Consider the following 16912-nt stretch of genomic DNA (forward strand, 5'->3'; position numbering starts at 1 on the left):
CTCCAACTTAATTCCTCTCATACATTCATTGTTGCCGATCCTTACATTGTACTGGCCTGAACAATCAGAACGGACGGCTGGCCTCTGAGAGAATCCCAATCTCCAACATGATTTTCCAAACTACCCGAAGCCGCATAAGGTTCCCGCGACTTCCCAGCGCAACGAACCGACTCAGTCCCCGTCGCTCTCTCATCCCCGCCCCAGCGGCCAACTCTGGTCCCATAACGGAACGGCGAGCAGACCGTGAGCTTCCCAATATCAACTCTGAAGGGCGACGATGGCTTCGGACCTTACCAATTTTCGCGGTCGTGGTGGGCGCGGCCATGCTGGGCATCTTCAACTACCAAAAGTCCTCATCGAGTGTCGTGAGCAGCACACTGTACGCTCTGCGCACGTCGCCGCTTGCGCGCGAGATATTGGGTGATGAGATATATTTTGCGCAGAAGATACCTTGGATTAGCGGCGAGATGAACCAGCTGCATGGCCGGATCGATATCTCGTTTTGGGTGAAAGGGACGAAATCGCAGGGGAAGATGAGGTTCAAGAGTATTAGACCGGACCGGATGAGTTTTGTGAGTTCTGTATCACTCTCTATCAAGGTAGATGACGCTAACATAGCGCTACTAGTTCCGCACTGAGGAATGGAGTTTGGAGACAGCGGATGGGACTGTGATCCAACTTCTTGAAAACAACCATGACCCGTTCCGTCAAGAATAGACGTACTCTAGCGCCTGATATAATGCAGTAACAAGCATTGCGCTTTACCATGGCGTCGCTGTATATTTGGGTATCCATGATGCGTTAAGTGAAGGCGTTCGGGTTATGCATCTGGGTTTTCTTTTTCTTTTTACAGCGAATCTTGTAGAATTGTTGGAAAGGTCCGAGGATTTGAGAAATTGAGAGATCGTTCATGTATTATTTACAGACGCCGCTTAGAAACAAAAAAGTATAATAGTACATTTTCAAAAATATAACCACTTCATTGACTATTTCGATGATTGGGCCGACTCCAAGTTTACCGGCCAAGGCTTCTTGATGGCATCCTGTATCCTGACAATACATCCCTTGGGACCGCTCACGGAACCTATAGTCATCAGTCTGGCACAGGTAATAGACAGGAAAGGCAGTGCATACCATTTACCAGAACCAACCCATTCTCCGCATCAACCTTAAGAACCTTGAGGTTCTGCACTGTGTTCTGCTCATTCCCCATATTTCCAGCCATTTTCTTCCCAGGATAAACCCTAGAGCCACCACCCTGACTGGGACCAGCTGAACCAAGCGAGCGATGCGTTAAACTAACACCGTGACTGCGATCCTGACCGCCAAACCCATGCCTTTTCATTACACCTGCAAACCCTTTGCCCTTCGTATTCGACCTCGCATCTACGTACTGGCCCTCTTGGAACCAGTCCGCATTGACAAGTTGTCCAACAGGCAGCAGGCCACTCTCATCCTTCACTCGGAACTCGTACACATGTCGCTTCGGTGAAACCCCTTGTTCCGAGAAATGGCCTAATAACGACTTTGTGACATTGTTCGGATGCTTCCAACCAGCGCCCATTTGCACAGCATAGTAGCCGTGTACGTCCACTGTCTTATGCGCGATGACCTGGACACGGTCAAGCTGCAGAACGGTACAAGAGATGCGCTTCCCTGTCTCGGGGTCGAAGATCGCGGTCATTCCCTTCTTTATCGCGATAGCTCCTGTGCGGGGCGGAAGTGTATTTGCTTTCCGCTCAAGGGCTGCGGCCGGCGACGACTTGAGGATGGGGAGTTCGGGGCTGTCATTGAATTTCGAGTGTTTTGGAGGGTTTAAAGAGCGGATGCCAAAAGCGCGGACGGAGACGGCATTCTGAGCGGGCGATTGCGGTATAATTGCACCAGTAGAGAAAGGCAGCTGTACCAGTCTTCTTGATAGGCGTGGAGGCATCGTGAGTTTTGTTGCGTAGTATAATTGCTTCGTTGGAGTGAATCGGGAGAAATTTCGGAAGGATGTTTGAAAGGCGGTGTGTTTATGCCACAAGATTTCAGGCAGAGATTGCACAGCTCGGAGTCGAAGGAATACACTTGAAATGCCCTATATTAAATATCAAGCCTTATAGACGGAAGTCGAACTTCAATCTCTGAACCTAAGCATTTGGGCACGGTGTGTACATTTGCTGGAGGAGAGGTCAATTCCGGCAAAGGGCACACGTTCTCCGAAACATCCGCCCTCATCACCATACCGAAGCTTACCTATATTTCTCTCTGCGTCATCTTTTACCTTGACATACTTCCCGACAATCATTTTCAATCTTGATATCTAATAAATTTCTTTGTTCTGTTCTTGATGAAATTATAGCTGCTGGCTTCATTTCTCCTTCCCTACTTAAAATATCCGCTCAACCCTCGGGGGCAGGAAAAGGTAAAAGTTACAAGCAGAAGGAACCGAAACACTTTAAAGCAACTACACTACACAATGTCTCACCGATTTCCACTCAGACCCTGGGCCCTACGAATGCTCAACTCAGATGCCGCCAGCTTCCGTCCATCGAACCCAACATCTCGCATGCTTCGCCGCCCAATATCACTCGCGCCCGCGCAGAGACAGCTTTTCAACAACCGGAAACAATTACCATCGCTGAGAAAGCTCCAGCAATTGCAATTGCAAAGTACAGCATTCCGAGGTCAAATCCGCCGGACCTTTCGTACCTACCGCCCCCGATTTAACACCAATAAATCGGTTGGACCCGGATACACATACCAAGCCCCCAACGCGACGCCATCGCTCTCGCAGCGCCTTAAGACTCTCTCTCGCGAATATGGATGGTCTGCGCTCTGGATCTATCTCTTCCTCTCGGCGCTTGACTTCCCGTTCTGCTTTGCGGCGGTGAAACTCCTTGGCGCGGATAAGATTGGGCATTATGAGCATGTTATTGTTGAGAGCGTCAAGGGTGCTATGAATAAGGTTTGGCCGGGAGCTTTTAGGGAGTCAGAGGAGCAGAGCGAGGACGAGGATGCCGAAGCTCAGGCTGGGGGAAAGAAGAAGGGATCGGTTGAGGAAGCCAGTATGTTCCCTTGTTCCCATGTCTATCAATTATTATTCTAAAGGTTGATACTGCCAGGTTTATGGACACAGCTTGCTCTAGCGTACGCTATTCACAAGAGCTTCATCTTTGTGCGCGTGCCGCTGACGGCGGCCATCACGCCGAAAGTCGTGAAGCAGCTCAGAAAATGGGGCTGGGATGTGGTCAAGGGCAAACCAAAGGCCAAGTAGTGGCAATGACGGCGGCAGATTAGCTCTTTGAATGACTTCCTTGGCCGACTTCCCACGACATATAGTACACCATATTCAATTTTTTTATTCGTTGCATAGCGTTGTGCAGCTAGATACTGAACGCACCCTCATATATTACATTCATTGTACATTAGTTAAATCTAGTCCCTCCGCTCTCGCTTTTTGTCACCTGTATCCGCCAAATAGGGGTTCATGATGTAGAAAAATTATGGAGATGAGAATAGAAAAGACTTGACCACGCATGACTCTCGACAGGTAAACCAACACGCAAAATGAGACACATGCTGCTGATGAAATGCGAAAAGCAGTGATGCAGCAAGCCTCCGATAACAGAAGAAAGAAAGACGCCAACCATTTGGCTCATAAGGGCCGTTTCTTGGATATAACGAAAAAAAATAAGAATGGCATAAAAGGTATCAGAACCAAGCCAGAATAGAGATTATAGGATATGAGTAGGCGTATGAAAGACGTTGCATCACATGTCAATCATGTCATTGAACCTCAGTATGCCGTTGGCCTTCATCAAGCCATTTACACCTTCGGGCATGCGGTATGCCAGTTCAGCCACGCCCATCGAGCCTGCAGCTGACAAAGCTTGAGTTTCCGGTTGTTCGGCTTCGTCGGAGGTGTCGGCTACAAGTACAAGGCCAAGTTCCTTGATAGTTGCTACCAGAGCTGGCACAACATTCTAGAGCAGCTCCATTAGTATCTGCGGCGGTCAAGAATTGACGGAAGTTTGTGTAAGCATACCAAAAGACTAGAACGGCATATCAGGCCCATAAAATTGTTGCTCTGTGCTACGCGGGCCGATTCCTTTATGGACATTGATGCTCGACCGCTGCTGTCAACGTCTGGGTGAGTGCCGGCATTGCGGGCCAAGTCACGAATTTGACCAAGGTCATTGCAAAGGAGAACGGGGTCTGATTATTAGTGATTGGTGAGCAGGTTACGGGGACTGGCTGCTTACAGTTCGGCTGTTTCCAATTCAGAGCAACGCATATGTTGGCGTTATAAGATGTGAAAACGACAGAACGCATGAATTCTGGATTCATATCGCGTGCGATGCGTGCATGGTCAAAAACAACCGTCAATATGGCGTCAGCGAACGTATTGACATCTGTCATAGACGTCATCTTCAACGCTTGCTCCTCAGCAGCTGATGGATAGAGAACAGAGAGATTGACATTCACGTCAACTGGAAGATTCTCGAAGACCTCACGCAATGATAAGAATGACGCCGCGAGCACTCGATGGGTCAGGGCCAAATCATCGGCAGCATGGGCCTGCAAGAATTGGTGTAATTCTGGTCGGTTCACATTCTTCTCACCGCCAACAGCTTGGAATTCGGAGAAGGTGAGATGGCAGATGGGCATATCGATGCCATAGTGTTTTACTGTGTACTGTGGGTGCACCACTGGGACTTTGTCTCTTGTGAGCTGTACAAAGAGCTGGACATGATCTCCGGACAAGCTCGACCCAGTGACTAGGCCGCTGTGGTCAGATTCGCCGGTGCTTGTGGCCTTCCAGTAAGTTGCGAAGTGCGTGATTTCAAGAGGATCCCCGTGGTACGGCTTGATGACTTGAAACCAGAAACGAAGCTGTCCAATGGCACGTAATCGGGGGTCGAAAAGGGGCAAACAACATGAGCCAGCGCTGGACTCCTCTGCCCCGAACACTGTCGGGAGGGCAACTGTTTTTGCGATCACCTTGGAGCCAAAAGTAGGGAAAATCTCAAAGTCGACGGTGAATGTTTGCAATGTGTCGACATGGAAGGAGATCATCCGGGCGTCTTCCTGAATGGGGAGCATCACAGTCCGCGGTATTAGTTCGGATAACTTCGAAGATATGGTCAATCGAGCAGCAGGGTAGCGCCCAGCTTGATCAAACGAAATGGAGCTACTGGGGTCGAATAATATTTGTACGAAAACCTTCTTGTCGAGGAAGTTATGCCCATAACGTCGCAACGGGATAATCGGCGGAGGGAGAGACAGATCCGGAATCCCATCCACCGTCTCCATGTCTTCTGCTTCTGCCGGAGTTTGCTCTTGCCAGGCAATAGTGGAACTCGGCTCTTGGAGCCTTAAGCCGTTCAAGATATCTAATGGTCGCTGCGATGGCTGTGACTCTGTATGATGAGACCAAAGCAGCAGCATGCATTCCAGATGACCTTCCCAGGCAGCGTAATACACCGCCGCCAGACCCTTCTCGTCCTTGACATCTGCATCCACGCCCAGCTCCAAAAGTGTCCGCAGGCAGTTAACGCAGCCTTCGCTAGCTGCGTGAAAAAGTGGAGTCCACTGGTACAACTTGTCTCTCTGGTTGAGATCAGCACCATGCCGTTTGAGCAGCAATAGAATGTCAGGGGATTGTGATGCGCGCGCCACCATGTGCTGAGGGTAGAGACCTTCCGCATCGGGAAGTAACCGAGCCTGTCGTTCTAAGAGCATCTTGACGATTGGAAGCGATCCATGCTGGCATGCCAGGTTGAGCGGAATATGGTCCGATTCAGACACCGGGTCGATGCGGGCATTATTGCGGAGAAGCTGCTCCGCGCAGTCAAGCTGGTTCTTGACAATGCTATGTATCAGAGGCGTGAAGTTGTCATGGTCCATAATGTCAACAGTGCTAGGATCTGTTGCCAACAGTTGTTGTACCATCCCCACACGGCCATGGATACAAGCATAGTGTAGTGGGATTCTTCCGTAAACATCGGTCCTAGATACCTGCACACCCGCCTCAAGACCAGCTTTAAGAACGAACTCGCGGCCAGATATGGCCGCCTCATGTAGACAGTTCCGCTCGTTAATATCATCCTCGGCGAAGATATCTACTAAACCAGTTTCGAGGAGGACAGCGAGGACATCGTCGGAATATTCACTGATTGCGGCTAGAAACGTGCGTGTGGCGCGCTCGCGCGAATCACGCGATTTCTGCAGTTTGTCTGCCCATTCGCGTAATGCATGCAGATTCCCTGAATTGGCAGATTGTAGAACTTGAAGGTCAAGGTCTTCTTCCTCGGACCCGAAAGCTTGGAAGGTAGTCGTGCGGTCGGTCGGTCGGGTCGTGTCGAACTGAATATTCTCTCCTTCCGCCCAAGCTTCAAGCTCTATACGAGCGGTGGTCGCCCGATCAGAAAGATCGCGCAACACATCCCGATTGAAACATGGTTGTACTTCAACGGCACGGTGGAGATATAATTCCTTCATGCGAGACTATTATAAATGTATGGTAAGCTGATTGGACGCGGAAGTTGGTCGGCGAGGAATATAGACCTTCGATGTTTTATCCCACTAGGTTACTCCGTTAGCGGAATCAACTCACAAAGGTCGTAACATATCCTTTCGACAAACCTTCTTGAGAATCTTGGACATGGCCGTCTCATTGATTTCGACGAATTGCTGCATGTTACAACGATGCATAAGAAAGGCTTCTTTCAGTCCGCATACGAACTCACCTGCAGTTTATTCAGGTCGCCATCGAATTGCTGAAAGCCTTCAAGGAGAGCGACAAGATTCGCCGGGGCTTTAGGTTTAGTCACCGTCCGCGACTGGACGACTCGCTTCTTATCGATCAAGGTTTTTAGCCGTTGGGAGAACTGTCGCCTTATGTCAGGTTTCTATGCAGCGGCCCTGGGCAGTGGGACAGACCTCGGCCTCCTTTTGTAAATAAAAAGCGTTGACTTTCTCAATCTCACGTTCCTGGTACGAAACTCAGAAAAGGTCCGAGCCACAGACACCTTTCACACCACGCCTTACCAGCCGGAAAAAGAAGACCTCCTTGTTCGCACGTAGTGCAGCCTGTGCTTCGGAAGCATTTTGAGAGATGGGCACAGAGCTCTGAGCGGGGATGGTCGGCGTTGCACTCAATTGCTTGATAAGCTAGTTTGTCCGACGTCAGCACCCGTGGTATACACGATCTCAGGATCCACTGCTGTTGACCTTCTTTAATGCCTTGTAATTCACGAAGCTGGCGGCGTACTCCGGCAGATCAAGCTGTCTGCGCTGGATTTGTTTGCCAAACTTCCTACAGTCCAGCAATCAATTTCTGGTAAGAGCGAGGCCTGTTTTTATATCATGGCCGGACCTCACGCATCTCTCAAAAGGGCGATACGTACATGTTGACAAATACGCCTCAAAGGTCGGGAACCCTTCACCGGCCCTTTGAGCAAAAAGCGAAGGCTTTGTCGCCCGGGGTATGACGAGATGCACGGGTACAGCCAAGCCCCGGAGCGTCAATTGCAAAGCTGTGGATAACCTAGGACTCAGGAAGAAATGTCTGCTAAAATGGGAAGAAATAAAGAAGAAGAAGAAATAGAAGAAGAGGAGGAGAAGAAATTAGTAGGTGAGCCAGGAAACCAAACTACCCCTCAGGAAGTGCTTTAACTGAGGGGAGGCAACAGAACAGATGAGCGCGCTGGAGTGGGGCAGACACAGATATGTCGTAGATAGAGCTGCCAGCAGGCTAATGAGAGAGTCGTTCAGTTGCCCTGGAGTGTGGAGTTCAGGCTAGGATGGTCAAATAATAAGGGCACCCAGCAGCTCCTAACCCCCTACAGAGTATACTCCTCTGTAGCACTGGTACTTAAGCACCTAATGAGGGTACTGGTTTGTACCGGAAAGTACGTAGAGTTCAGGACCTTCACGCAAGTGCAATAACCCAGAGCTTTCCAAACTTCCCCGTTTGTGATAGTTTGTTTTACAAGAAAGGTGGGTATAAATGCATGTTATACTCGTTAAGATCGATGCGGCGCGGGGCGATATATAGTCTGCTCTGACCTCGCCGGATTAAAGACACTTAGGTGAGGTACTGTTTTTTCTTTGCGCGTCAGCGGACATTTCATAGTGACAAAGGCCGGGTCACGGCGGGGAGCCATGGATGACACTCCTCAACGACATACCTAAATGGAAAGCGAATAGGAGATCACCAACAAAAGAGATTTGACACGGAGCGTAGAGAGGGTTAGACACAGTCGCTGAGAGTAATGTGTTCATGTCAAAAGACGGAAGGGCGAGCTGAAGGTGGAGAGCTCTGGGGGAGCTGGTTCCCGCCCAATCATGGCTGCAAACAAACCCACGTTTCCTGCCCCGCGGTCACGCTAAAACTGCAAGCCCTGGAGAACAACCCAACCAAAGCCGCGTCAATCACAACGTGCACTGCTCGAACAAGCCTAACGTATCACTGAATGCTTGGCTTATCAATCTTTCTCAGGTTAAGCATGCACTTGGTACTACACAAGTGCGATTCGACTCGATTCGGATGATGTCACCGGCCGGGATCCCTGCGCGAGAGCAGTATTTAATCAGCTCCGCAAGATCTCCGGGAGGTGGTTAAGGTCGTCTAAGATTGATGCTAACGGTTACAACACCTGAATCTTCCTGTAGCCTCATCTAGAAGCCCGACCACTGATAGGCTGTCCGGGCACCGCACTTTCTTACATGACTCCACAGGCAGCATGTGATTCACAGAGACGCCGTATCATTGAACCTATCGAATGCTACGAAGCCTGCTGCTTGGTTTCGCTATGAGTTTGAGTTTATCATTATGGATCCCTAGCTAGGTGTAGACCTTTATGCACTCCTGGCCTTCCCTGAGAAGAGCAAATGCCCACAAAAAAAAAAAAGGCAAGATATCCAGACAAAGAAAGACGGAGAGTAAGTGAAGTAGAATGTCTGTTCAGGTATGGAAGAGATATTGAAGACAAACCAGAACTAAAGAGGTCCCGCACATGAGAATGAGCAGTCGTAAATGTACACCATAAATGAAGACAAGACCAAGATAGCGAGGGAACGAATAGGTGAAAGATAAAAGGCAAGAATGGCGATGAAAATTGGTATCACAAAAAAAAGGCAAAAAAAAAGAACTCGGCGAGTTCCATGTAGATAAATGAATAATCGACTCTCGCCTGATGATAACAATATTATGAAGGCTTAGGGCTCAGTGCTGCGCTAAATCCCCTCGCAACTCCATTCAGTGACAACCATGCTGGCGGACAAGAGTTGATATATAGATCCTTCAGCAAGTATATATAAGAAAGAAAAAAATGGTCAATCCATCTTCTCCTAGAAATTTTGCGCGATCCCAGCGTTTCCTTGTCGGGGAAATACAGATGGATTTTGGATCTGTGTGTTGCGGCGAGCTTGAACATCCCGAATCACTGGTTGGGCGCCATAGGGATCGTTATACCCTCCATATTGCTGTTGCACATCGGCATAATCATAGTATGGGCCGCCAGGGTGGTTGGCTGACAGATTACTTTCTTCTGAGATATCCGAGTGATTACCCGCAGAATACGCAGATGAGGCATTAGATGGGCCTCGATTGATATCAGTATGGCGCTGATTGGAGGTAGCAGCAGTGACAGGAGCAGCGCCCAAAATTCCGTAGGGTTCAGTCTCGCCAAGCGGACCATGCCCTTCGTATTGGATGGTGCCATCGCTGGGAGTAGCAGTGTGATGGTAACCTGGTTGACTGCTAGCTTCAGACATTGCTAGACCAACACCAGCACTGCTTGAGAGGTTTGTCGAAGCTTTGCGGCCGGCTGAAGTTGTCCCCCACCCACGGTAACCAGCATTATCATCCGCAGAGCCACCCATTACTGCGGGTAGTGTTGGGTCACCGTTTGGGTTAAACCCGTACTCCTCGACTTCTTTTCTGCGTTCCTCTTCCGCCACCTTCTTTGCTTTGTGTCTTCTCCAGAGCCACAGGCCTACCAGGACAAGAATAGCGACCGAGACAACAGGGACAACCACCGCTACAGCAATAGTGCCACCTGCCGAGAGTCCAGAGTCGCTGTCGCCTGTCTCCGTTGCTGAAGCAGCGGATGAGGAATCGATGGTTGAAGATGCGCCTCCATCGCCCGTAGTCGTAGGTCCGGTTGGTGTGCCGGTTATGGTGATAGTGGTTGTGGTTGTTCCCGTGGTGATCTCTGTTGTGGTGGTTGTTGGCTCAACAGTATCATCGGATGAAGTTGGGTCGGTAGTTGTGCTTGTGGTTTCAGTAGTAGTGGTGGTGGTGTCATCAGTAGTAGTGGTAGTAGTACTACTACTAGTACTGGTAGGGGCAGAAGAAGTCTCGGAGGATGTAGAAGTCACTGTAGGCTCTGTAGTTTCTGAGGTGCTTGTTGAGGTAGGTGACTCTGTAATTGAAGTTGAGGTTTCAGCTGTAGAAGACGACTCGGATTCGGTGGACGTAGATGTAGACGTCTGGGAAGTCTCAGTTGAATCGGCATCGGAGGTCGTGGTCGGTGAAGGTTCTGTATCAGCCGTGGTGCTCGGCGCTGGGTTGGGAACGCTCTGACTCATGGTGGATGAACGCAAGAGCAACTCCCGTTGCCCAATACGTTTTGATAATCTGTCCACTGTCCTGAGTTTGAATTACACTATCAAAAGTACAACTCCGGATCCTAAACCTCGAAAATCGTACTATATCTCAAACTGAAACGTAGCGTGACAATTGAGTGATTGTCCGGAGAATAGCCACAGAGCAGATACCCAAAACCAAGACAGTTCCCGAACCTAGGTAGGGCTGCAAGGCTCTCATCAGCCTTCGATAACTTATGGAGAAAGATTGCGATAGATAACGAAAGGAAACCAAAGAATTATTTCGGACGGTATTGACGCGCAAAAGGTCGTCAATTGCTTTCGCGGGCCGAGCGAGACGAAGTGCTGATGTCGAAGGCAATTTGGCTGACGGGACGGCCAGGGGCGAACTTGACAGAAGAGTCTCGTTCCGAACACGCCAGTTGAAATGGTTCGAGCCTCACGTAGATGATGTGATTAGTCTCATATTAAACAACAAAGACTTCAATTAACGGTTGGGAGAAGGGACGAAAGAAGGGATCAAGACCGAAGAGGCAAAGGAACGAAGAAAGAGACTGGGAGGCTGAGAAGAGGAATGAGTGAGATTGAGATTGAACTTGAGCGGGTGGAAGGAAAGTGGAGATGCGAGTCGTCTCCAAGAAAAGAACGGCAGTCCCAAGCCTGTAATAATAATAACAGAGTAATACTCTTGTATGATGGTGGGCCCAGGCACCGCTTCCGTACATTTTATTCTTAGCAACAGCGCGCCATTCGTTGCTGCAACGCTTCGTATTACCCAAGTTGCTATTCCTCTGATTAGTGCAGCGCAGAATTAAACCAACCATGCAGCAGGTAAAAGTTGGGCAGTTCAATTTTGAACGGTGCTGCATGGCTTCACGATTATAAAAGACTGCGTTCTGCCTAGAAATCTCCGTCGCGCCCGCTGGAAGCCAGCAGCCGAGCTCTCTGTCTTTAGTGACACGGTCGGAAATCAGGGCACGGTTTTCCAGTGTCTACAGCAACACTGCATTACGCGAACGGAAATATCCACATCGTACAATCATCCTTGATATCCATTATGTCGCTGGTTGCAGACTTACAGTGTTGAATGTCCTGTAGCTTATATTAAAATGACGGCTTACCATGGAGCAATGAGACCTTGGTTCACAAACCGCAACCAGGCGATGCCCTACCGGATCGGGGGGCCCATTTTCGAAACTCACATAAGCTTCGTCTATTGCTTGTCATTGAAATACATGACTGTCATACCGTTTTAACCTCATATAATTAATGTTGGATCATCGAGAAGGACCCTCTCGACTTGGAAGCCCGTCATGAGTGTGCCAGGTGAGCCCACATGCCAGAGCAGAGAAGATAACAGGGCGGAAGGAATCAAGGTTCATGAAACCGGCGGTTCAGAGTGTTCCAGAGCGCGAAAACCACACTCATCCACGAGCCTGATACCATGTTGAGGTGTCCCAAGAGATCCGTCCGAATTTGTGCCAAAGAAACCCACCGCTTTCCATCAGATCCATGGATCCAGGCTTAGCCTGTCCCTGGTGAAAACCCCAGCACAGAGTACCCTTTCGTTCACCACGAAACCAAGTGTCTCATATAAATTGTTGCCACCGGAGGTCGCCCATCACTGTTAAAGGGAAAAGAACATTGATTGTGGTAGGGAGGCGCCAATTCCTTCAAATAAAAAAAAGCCAAAAACAAATAACAAAGCAAAAACAAACAAAAAAAAGCCCGAAGGAACCAGGATTGGACAATATGTGTTTCTCGCACCAGAAATAGCAATAATGTGCGGTTTAAATCCGACTCCTGACAGAAGAGATACAACGGCGAAATATACAGCAAACTCCAGCCTCTTGTATGCTATGTACACGATGGGCATGTTTAGCCCAAATCAAATCTCACGAGAAGACCAACAGCAGATTGAACTCAAGAACTCAGTAGTACAAATCATAACATGGTAGTTGAACTCCAGAACGGAGACAGAAATCGTTACAAGGTTTCAACGTCTATTGCCGCATATCCCATTTAGGACGAAGGTTCGATATCAAATCATCCTTGGTACCAACAGTTTCTGGGGGCAGTCGGCTGACACGGTACGCACCATTGCGGATGTTCTGCAAATGGGCTGCTGAGACCCCGGTTCGCGTACTGCGGATGCTACCCGCATCACTTGCAGCGTCTTGGGTCTTGAAACGAGGAGGAGGAGCAAAATCCAGATTGCCGAAAGCGCCTGACTTTCGTAGTGCGTGTCTACCAACGGTTAGTTTAAACAGAATTGAAAGGGAGCGGTGAACTTACGGGCTGGGCATAGGTGCTAAATCGTCGAACACCGACACAAGGGGAGTGTGAGCTCGGACCGTAGGGCTGTAGGGCCGTACTCCTCCAAGAGGAGTCTCCGGGCGCCCATCTCTTTGGTCTTTGAAGCTTGAACCAGGAGCGAAGTCGATAGCCGTCATGATGGAATCATCTTTCAAGAGATGAGGGGAAGGAAGTATGTTAAGAGGAGCTGGTGGGGGAGCTGGCCGACGCGGAGCTCTAGGGCCAGGAAGTCGGTTCGAGGCTGAAGAAAATGCACGCGGACCGGGAGGCTGAAACCTGTCGCTATATCCACCGATCGAGCCCGACGCCATATGGTGGGCTGCGCCCTGGAACCGAGGAGGAGCGCGTGGAGGGGGAGTCATAGCGCGACGAGTCATTGGTTCAGCATATGGTGCTGGTACTGCGTCATAGTATTCTCCGGTAACTGAATCATAGACGTAGTCGTCATCATGTGGGTAGTAATCAGCCCCATAGTCTCCGTAGTAAGTCTCTCGTTGTCCTGCCTTGCTCTCGTCAAAGTATTCCTTGTAGAATGATCGAATACGATTAGCACGCTGCTCAGGGTTATCAGACGGATCCTCTGGCGGCAAGGGGCGTAGTCCCATTGTCAGACGGCGGGTATCACGGCGAGGGTCGAGATTCAGGTTAGATGATTGCGGTGGCTCCTTGGGCATCGCAGGCTTAGGCACTTGATCGGGACTTTCCTCATGTGGAGTGGAGCCAATGCCTGCCGTCTGGACATTCACAGCCGGAACAGCTGGACCGGATGTCCCCTGATTTCCGTAGTCACTATCGACATCGCTCGAGGGGAGAGAAATCCTTGGCATCGCAATTGGCGTGTCATGTGAAGGGCTGTGATCGGGCCCATCATGAGTAGCAGGCGTATCCTGTAACGGCAAGTCGAACTGATGTTCAGGAGGGGAATTCAAGTGAGACGATATGCGTCTGGGAGCGTTTGCTTCTCTGCCAGTCTCCGTCGTGGATTCGTTGATTGATTTAAAGCCCGATACATGGACGGGACTGGGACTCCTGGGCAGGTTCAATTCAAAGCCGGCGTCCTGCACTTGGGGTTGAGCCCGCCCAGGGGTTGGCTCAGGAGGGTTGTAAAGAGGCGGAGACGAGCGCGAGATTCTCTGAGCATTACCCAATAACCCTTGATTCATTTCATCCCCAAATGCTCCTCTCCGTGTTGAACCTGCAACGCTTGCAGCATCGTCATGACCTCTTCTCTGCGACCGGATGGACTGAGCGTCGGCTGAGAAATATGTGTGTGCGTGTCGGTACTTGTCATCATCGGCCAAGATTGTTCGGGGTAATGAATTTAGCGAATCCTTTGAGCCACGTATGCTAGGCGGTAGCATATAAGGACTAGGTCCTATGTCCAGAGAGATACCCTTCATGTGATTAGACCCTTTTTCTTGCATCCCAGATTTACCGCCGCTCGGAGCCAGATCCATTCCAAAATCAAGAGACTTGTGCTTATCATTGGCGTCCTCATTGCGGAGTTTCTTCACATTTCGTCGATGTAAAAATACTAAAACTATGATCGCACAGACAATGGGAATGCTAGTTCACATTAGCGATGCCCGATGAGAGACAAGAGAACATACACTGCTCCTAGCACGACAGGTAGCGTTGTATTGCTCGCGGTACTTGTATTCTTCTCGCATCGGGCCGAGTTGTCTCCAGGCGAGCACGTTTCCACTCGACCAGAATCCGTCGTGGGCATTGGTTCTCTTTTTACTACAGTCGGAGCTTCGGGCATGAGTAGGTACGGCGGTCGGTTGCGCGGCATGACTGCTGGCTCGACAGGTGCAAAACGGGCTCCCAAGTACTTGCCATGGCGATGTTGGTGCTGTTGATGCCGGTGCATGGTCGCCTAGCTTCTGATTGCACGACTTTCGAACTCAATCATTCAAGTGATTAGATGTCAACGGGTGAGCAATTTGAACCCCGGATCATTAATCTGAACGTCCGTGTAAACTGGATTTGGGCGAGTCTTGCTGTGCCATGCAAAAGCTGTTCAAGAACGAAATGGAGGGTTGACCAGATAAGCTGGAGGCAGAAAATAAGATCGACGCGTGCTAGTTTCGACAGTTGGGTAAGGAGTGAACGGAACGAGGTCCAAAGTGAGTGGCGGCCAGCGGCCAGGTGCGATGAAAAGAATGGCTGGATATCGCTACCGCGATATCCGAGACGTCCAGGAAAGAGCGACTGGTAAATAAGGAAGCGGATGAGAGATAGAAGGAAGAGAAAGGACCGGCAGGAGAGGGAAGAGGAGGCAAGAGGGCAGGGCCCCATTGGGGGGCTAGCCTGGTATACTAGTACGAGTTGCGACTCGGTAGCGGTCTAGAAGGGGGCCCCCGTTTGTGTGAAGGAGATTAATTACGCCTGCTACTTGTTGATGACCGACGCTTGTGGGGGCCGCAGATTGTGTCTTCCTCCTGTATCAGAGTTAGGTAAGGACCATGTACTCCTGCGTATCTCTTGTCTCTCTCTCGCCAGTTTCGATATATGTTCTGATTGGCTTGTTTAGACGGCAGTCAGGGTTCAGGCTCCTCAGCTCTTTCTCTGGAAGGGAGGCTTAGAGCCGTTTGTTCAAACTTCGGCTTCTAAAACTGTTGCCCCTGAGCCGGCGACCGGACAATAATAACATTGGGCCCACCTTCCCTCTGTGTGGGCAGCTATCTTGAAGAGCTGGTAAACACAGGACTGAAAGTACAAATTGGTATTTTCAAAAGTGTAATCTATACGTCCCATGAACATCCACGAGGCTGTAGCATTTTTCTTCTGTACAATTCGACTCCTACATGCAGTCCATTAAAATTGAGAAGAGGCAAAGGCGCCAGAATCCCAGACTGGGTCCCGTCCCCTGACGGCTGAGCTCCGAAAAGCGTTTAGCGCCAGGTACCAAGCCAATAACAGGGAGATCTACTAGTACGGCTGTACGGTATTATTCTTCCATTTCTGGTCTTGACTACGAAGCCATTTTCTACCTATTTACATTGTATTAGAGTATCAAGAATTCGACAAGGTGCGTATATCGCTAGTCAAAGGATATGGCTCAGTCCAGGGGTATGAATATGAGCAGCTGGATAAAACTGTCGCGTGCGGCGTCTTCGTCGTTAGTATTATTTATTTCGATGCAATCCAATCAAACCTGAGACACTGGCGCCCCGCTTCTTGTTGGTCAAGAAGACTTGTGCCAAGTTCTTGGCTTCCATCTACTCGAGTACTCTCTAGATAAAGCCACTGCAAGCAGCGTTCCTTGTGTCGAGAAGTCGTTATGGGTTCTCTATCATTTTTATCTAACCAAAAACACCCTCTGGACTGGTGGACACCAGACAATCACAACCCCGCTGAGTATGCACAACTCTAAGACGTTAATTGTGCTACTGGACCTAAGCGTGTGAATTCCAAGATTGGCGCTACGGTATCTCGCTCTGTAACGAGGTAGCAGTCGTTTCCAAGACAAGATGTGGCTAGTGTCATCTCCTAGGACTATCCCGATGCAATGGCACAGAGTAGTGCCACACAATGGCTGGACATCTATGATTATATATATTCGTGGGGTGATACTCGTAGATAAGCTACCCTGTCCCCCTCTCAATATCAGTGAATGACATCAGACATCTCGTCAACCTCCAGAAAAGCAGCTAATTGATGATCAGGTTATGACCGCATCAAGTAGATATGAACCGAATCCGACAGAAGGTTACTGGTGGTCTAATACAGCCGATAACGCCTCGCCAGCAGTGATTATCGCCCTGTGATATCGGCATTTGCCCTGGACTGTTCCCAAAGAAATACACCTGGGTACCTAGGTACATTTCACTCGACAGCAGCACGAACCTAACCGAGAGCGGTTGACATAGGAACTTTGTAGTTCCTACTAGTAGACTCGGGCTCCATCTTCGATCTATGAAATGATGCCCAAGTAGACGCTAAGTGGCCCTTTTGACCAGAAATTAGGAGATAGTCGAGGGCTAATTCCGTA

At 49.6% G+C, this 16912-nt stretch overlaps 7 protein-coding genes across 7 annotated transcripts; 2 read left to right on the forward strand and 5 right to left on the reverse strand.

Annotated features, from left to right (window-relative positions):
- The first annotated feature begins 40 nt into the window (after positions 1-40).
- On the forward strand, positions 41-905 carry BDW70DRAFT_15312 (cytochrome c oxidase assembly factor 1 family protein). Its single transcript, XM_073739568.1, has 2 exons — positions 41-572; positions 628-905. Exons 1-2 carry the CDS (start codon positions 108-110, stop codon positions 715-717), a joined length of 555 nt encoding a protein of 184 aa, XP_073597939.1. The 5' UTR covers positions 41-107; the 3' UTR covers positions 718-905.
- A 12-nt stretch (positions 906-917) lies between these two features.
- On the reverse strand, positions 918-1968 carry BDW70DRAFT_132021 (mitochondrial 54S ribosomal protein uL3m). Its single transcript, XM_073736088.1, has 2 exons — positions 1135-1968; positions 918-1084 (listed from the first exon to the last, which is right to left on the reverse strand). The coding sequence occupies exons 1-2, from the start codon at positions 1931-1933 to the stop codon at positions 987-989; spliced, it is 897 nt and encodes a 298-aa protein (XP_073597940.1). The 5' UTR covers positions 1934-1968; the 3' UTR covers positions 918-986.
- A 376-nt stretch (positions 1969-2344) lies between these two features.
- Positions 2345-3365, forward strand: BDW70DRAFT_15316 (uncharacterized protein). Its single transcript, XM_073739575.1, has 2 exons — positions 2345-3050; positions 3108-3365. Exons 1-2 carry the CDS (start codon positions 2462-2464, stop codon positions 3257-3259), a joined length of 741 nt encoding a protein of 246 aa, XP_073597941.1. The 5' UTR covers positions 2345-2461; the 3' UTR covers positions 3260-3365.
- A 19-nt stretch (positions 3366-3384) lies between these two features.
- On the reverse strand, positions 3385-6139 carry phoC (putative cyclin dependent kinase inhibitor Pho81). Its single transcript, XM_073736089.1, has 3 exons — positions 4248-6139; positions 4031-4200; positions 3385-3968 (listed from the first exon to the last, which is right to left on the reverse strand). The coding sequence occupies exons 1-3, from the start codon at positions 5935-5937 to the stop codon at positions 3756-3758; spliced, it is 2073 nt and encodes a 690-aa protein (XP_073597942.1). The 5' UTR covers positions 5938-6139; the 3' UTR covers positions 3385-3755.
- Positions 6140-6599: 460 nt separating this feature from the next.
- Positions 6600-7494, reverse strand: BDW70DRAFT_15330 (SPX domain-containing protein). Its single transcript, XM_073739607.1, has 5 exons — positions 7395-7494; positions 7219-7303; positions 7036-7158; positions 6928-6978; positions 6600-6875 (listed from the first exon to the last, which is right to left on the reverse strand). Coding segments are annotated over exons 1-5 (423 nt in total). The 5' UTR covers positions 7397-7494; the 3' UTR covers positions 6600-6713.
- Positions 7495-8764: 1270 nt separating this feature from the next.
- BDW70DRAFT_132028 (uncharacterized protein) lies at positions 8765-11225 on the reverse strand. Its single transcript, XM_073736090.1, has one exon. The coding sequence runs from the start codon at positions 10579-10581 to the stop codon at positions 9340-9342; it is 1242 nt and encodes a 413-aa protein (XP_073597944.1). The 5' UTR covers positions 10582-11225; the 3' UTR covers positions 8765-9339.
- Positions 11226-12579: 1354 nt separating this feature from the next.
- Positions 12580-14893, reverse strand: BDW70DRAFT_15346 (uncharacterized protein). Its single transcript, XM_073739642.1, has 3 exons — positions 14526-14893; positions 12895-14481; positions 12580-12846 (listed from the first exon to the last, which is right to left on the reverse strand). The coding sequence occupies exons 1-3, from the start codon at positions 14786-14788 to the stop codon at positions 12603-12605; spliced, it is 2094 nt and encodes a 697-aa protein (XP_073597945.1). The 5' UTR covers positions 14789-14893; the 3' UTR covers positions 12580-12602.
- Positions 14894-16912: the final 2019 nt, after the last annotated feature.

Source organism: Aspergillus foveolatus, assembly GCF_047715535.1.
Source record: "Aspergillus foveolatus strain CBS 279.81 unplaced genomic scaffold BDW70scaffold_12, whole genome shotgun sequence".
NCBI classification, from domain to species: domain Eukaryota; kingdom Fungi; phylum Ascomycota; class Eurotiomycetes; order Eurotiales; family Aspergillaceae; genus Aspergillus; species Aspergillus foveolatus.

Coding starts and splice junctions, on each gene's coding strand:
- phoC (XM_073736089.1), bottom strand. CDS start 5,937: ATGGTACAACAACTGTTGGCAACAGATCCTAGCACTGTTGACATTATG. Junction 4,201..4,247: donor GAATTGGAAACAGCCGAACT/GTAAGCAGCCAG, acceptor ACTAATAATCAG/ACCCCGTTCTCCTTTGCAAT. Junction 3,969..4,030: donor TATGCCGTTCTAGTCTTTTG/GTATGCTTACAC, acceptor GAGCTGCTCTAG/AATGTTGTGCCAGCTCTGGT.
- BDW70DRAFT_15312 (XM_073739568.1), top strand. CDS start 108: ATGATTTTCCAAACTACCCGAAGCCGCATAAGGTTCCCGCGACTTCCC. Junction 573..627: donor GACCGGACCGGATGAGTTTT/GTGAGTTCTGTA, acceptor TAGCGCTACTAG/TTCCGCACTGAGGAATGGAG.
- BDW70DRAFT_15316 (XM_073739575.1), top strand. CDS start 2,462: ATGTCTCACCGATTTCCACTCAGACCCTGGGCCCTACGAATGCTCAAC. Junction 3,051..3,107: donor GGGATCGGTTGAGGAAGCCA/GTATGTTCCCTT, acceptor TGATACTGCCAG/GTTTATGGACACAGCTTGCT.
- BDW70DRAFT_15346 (XM_073739642.1), bottom strand. CDS start 14,788: ATGCACCGGCATCAACAGCACCAACATCGCCATGGCAAGTACTTGGGA. Junction 14,482..14,525: donor CCTGTCGTGCTAGGAGCAGT/GTATGTTCTCTT, acceptor AATGTGAACTAG/CATTCCCATTGTCTGTGCGA. Junction 12,847..12,894: donor TTAGCACCTATGCCCAGCCC/GTAAGTTCACCG, acceptor AACCGTTGGTAG/ACACGCACTACGAAAGTCAG.
- BDW70DRAFT_15330 (XM_073739607.1), bottom strand. Junction 7,159..7,218: donor ATTACAAGGCATTAAAGAAG/GTCAACAGCAGT, acceptor CGGACAAACTAG/CTTATCAAGCAATTGAGTGC. Junction 6,979..7,035: donor AGGTCTTCTTTTTCCGGCTG/GTAAGGCGTGGT, acceptor GTTTCGTACCAG/GAACGTGAGATTGAGAAAGT.
- BDW70DRAFT_132028 (XM_073736090.1), bottom strand. CDS start 10,581: ATGAGTCAGAGCGTTCCCAACCCAGCGCCGAGCACCACGGCTGATACA.
- BDW70DRAFT_132021 (XM_073736088.1), bottom strand. CDS start 1,933: ATGCCTCCACGCCTATCAAGAAGACTGGTACAGCTGCCTTTCTCTACT. Junction 1,085..1,134: donor TGGGTTGGTTCTGGTAAATG/GTATGCACTGCC, acceptor TGATGACTATAG/GTTCCGTGAGCGGTCCCAAG.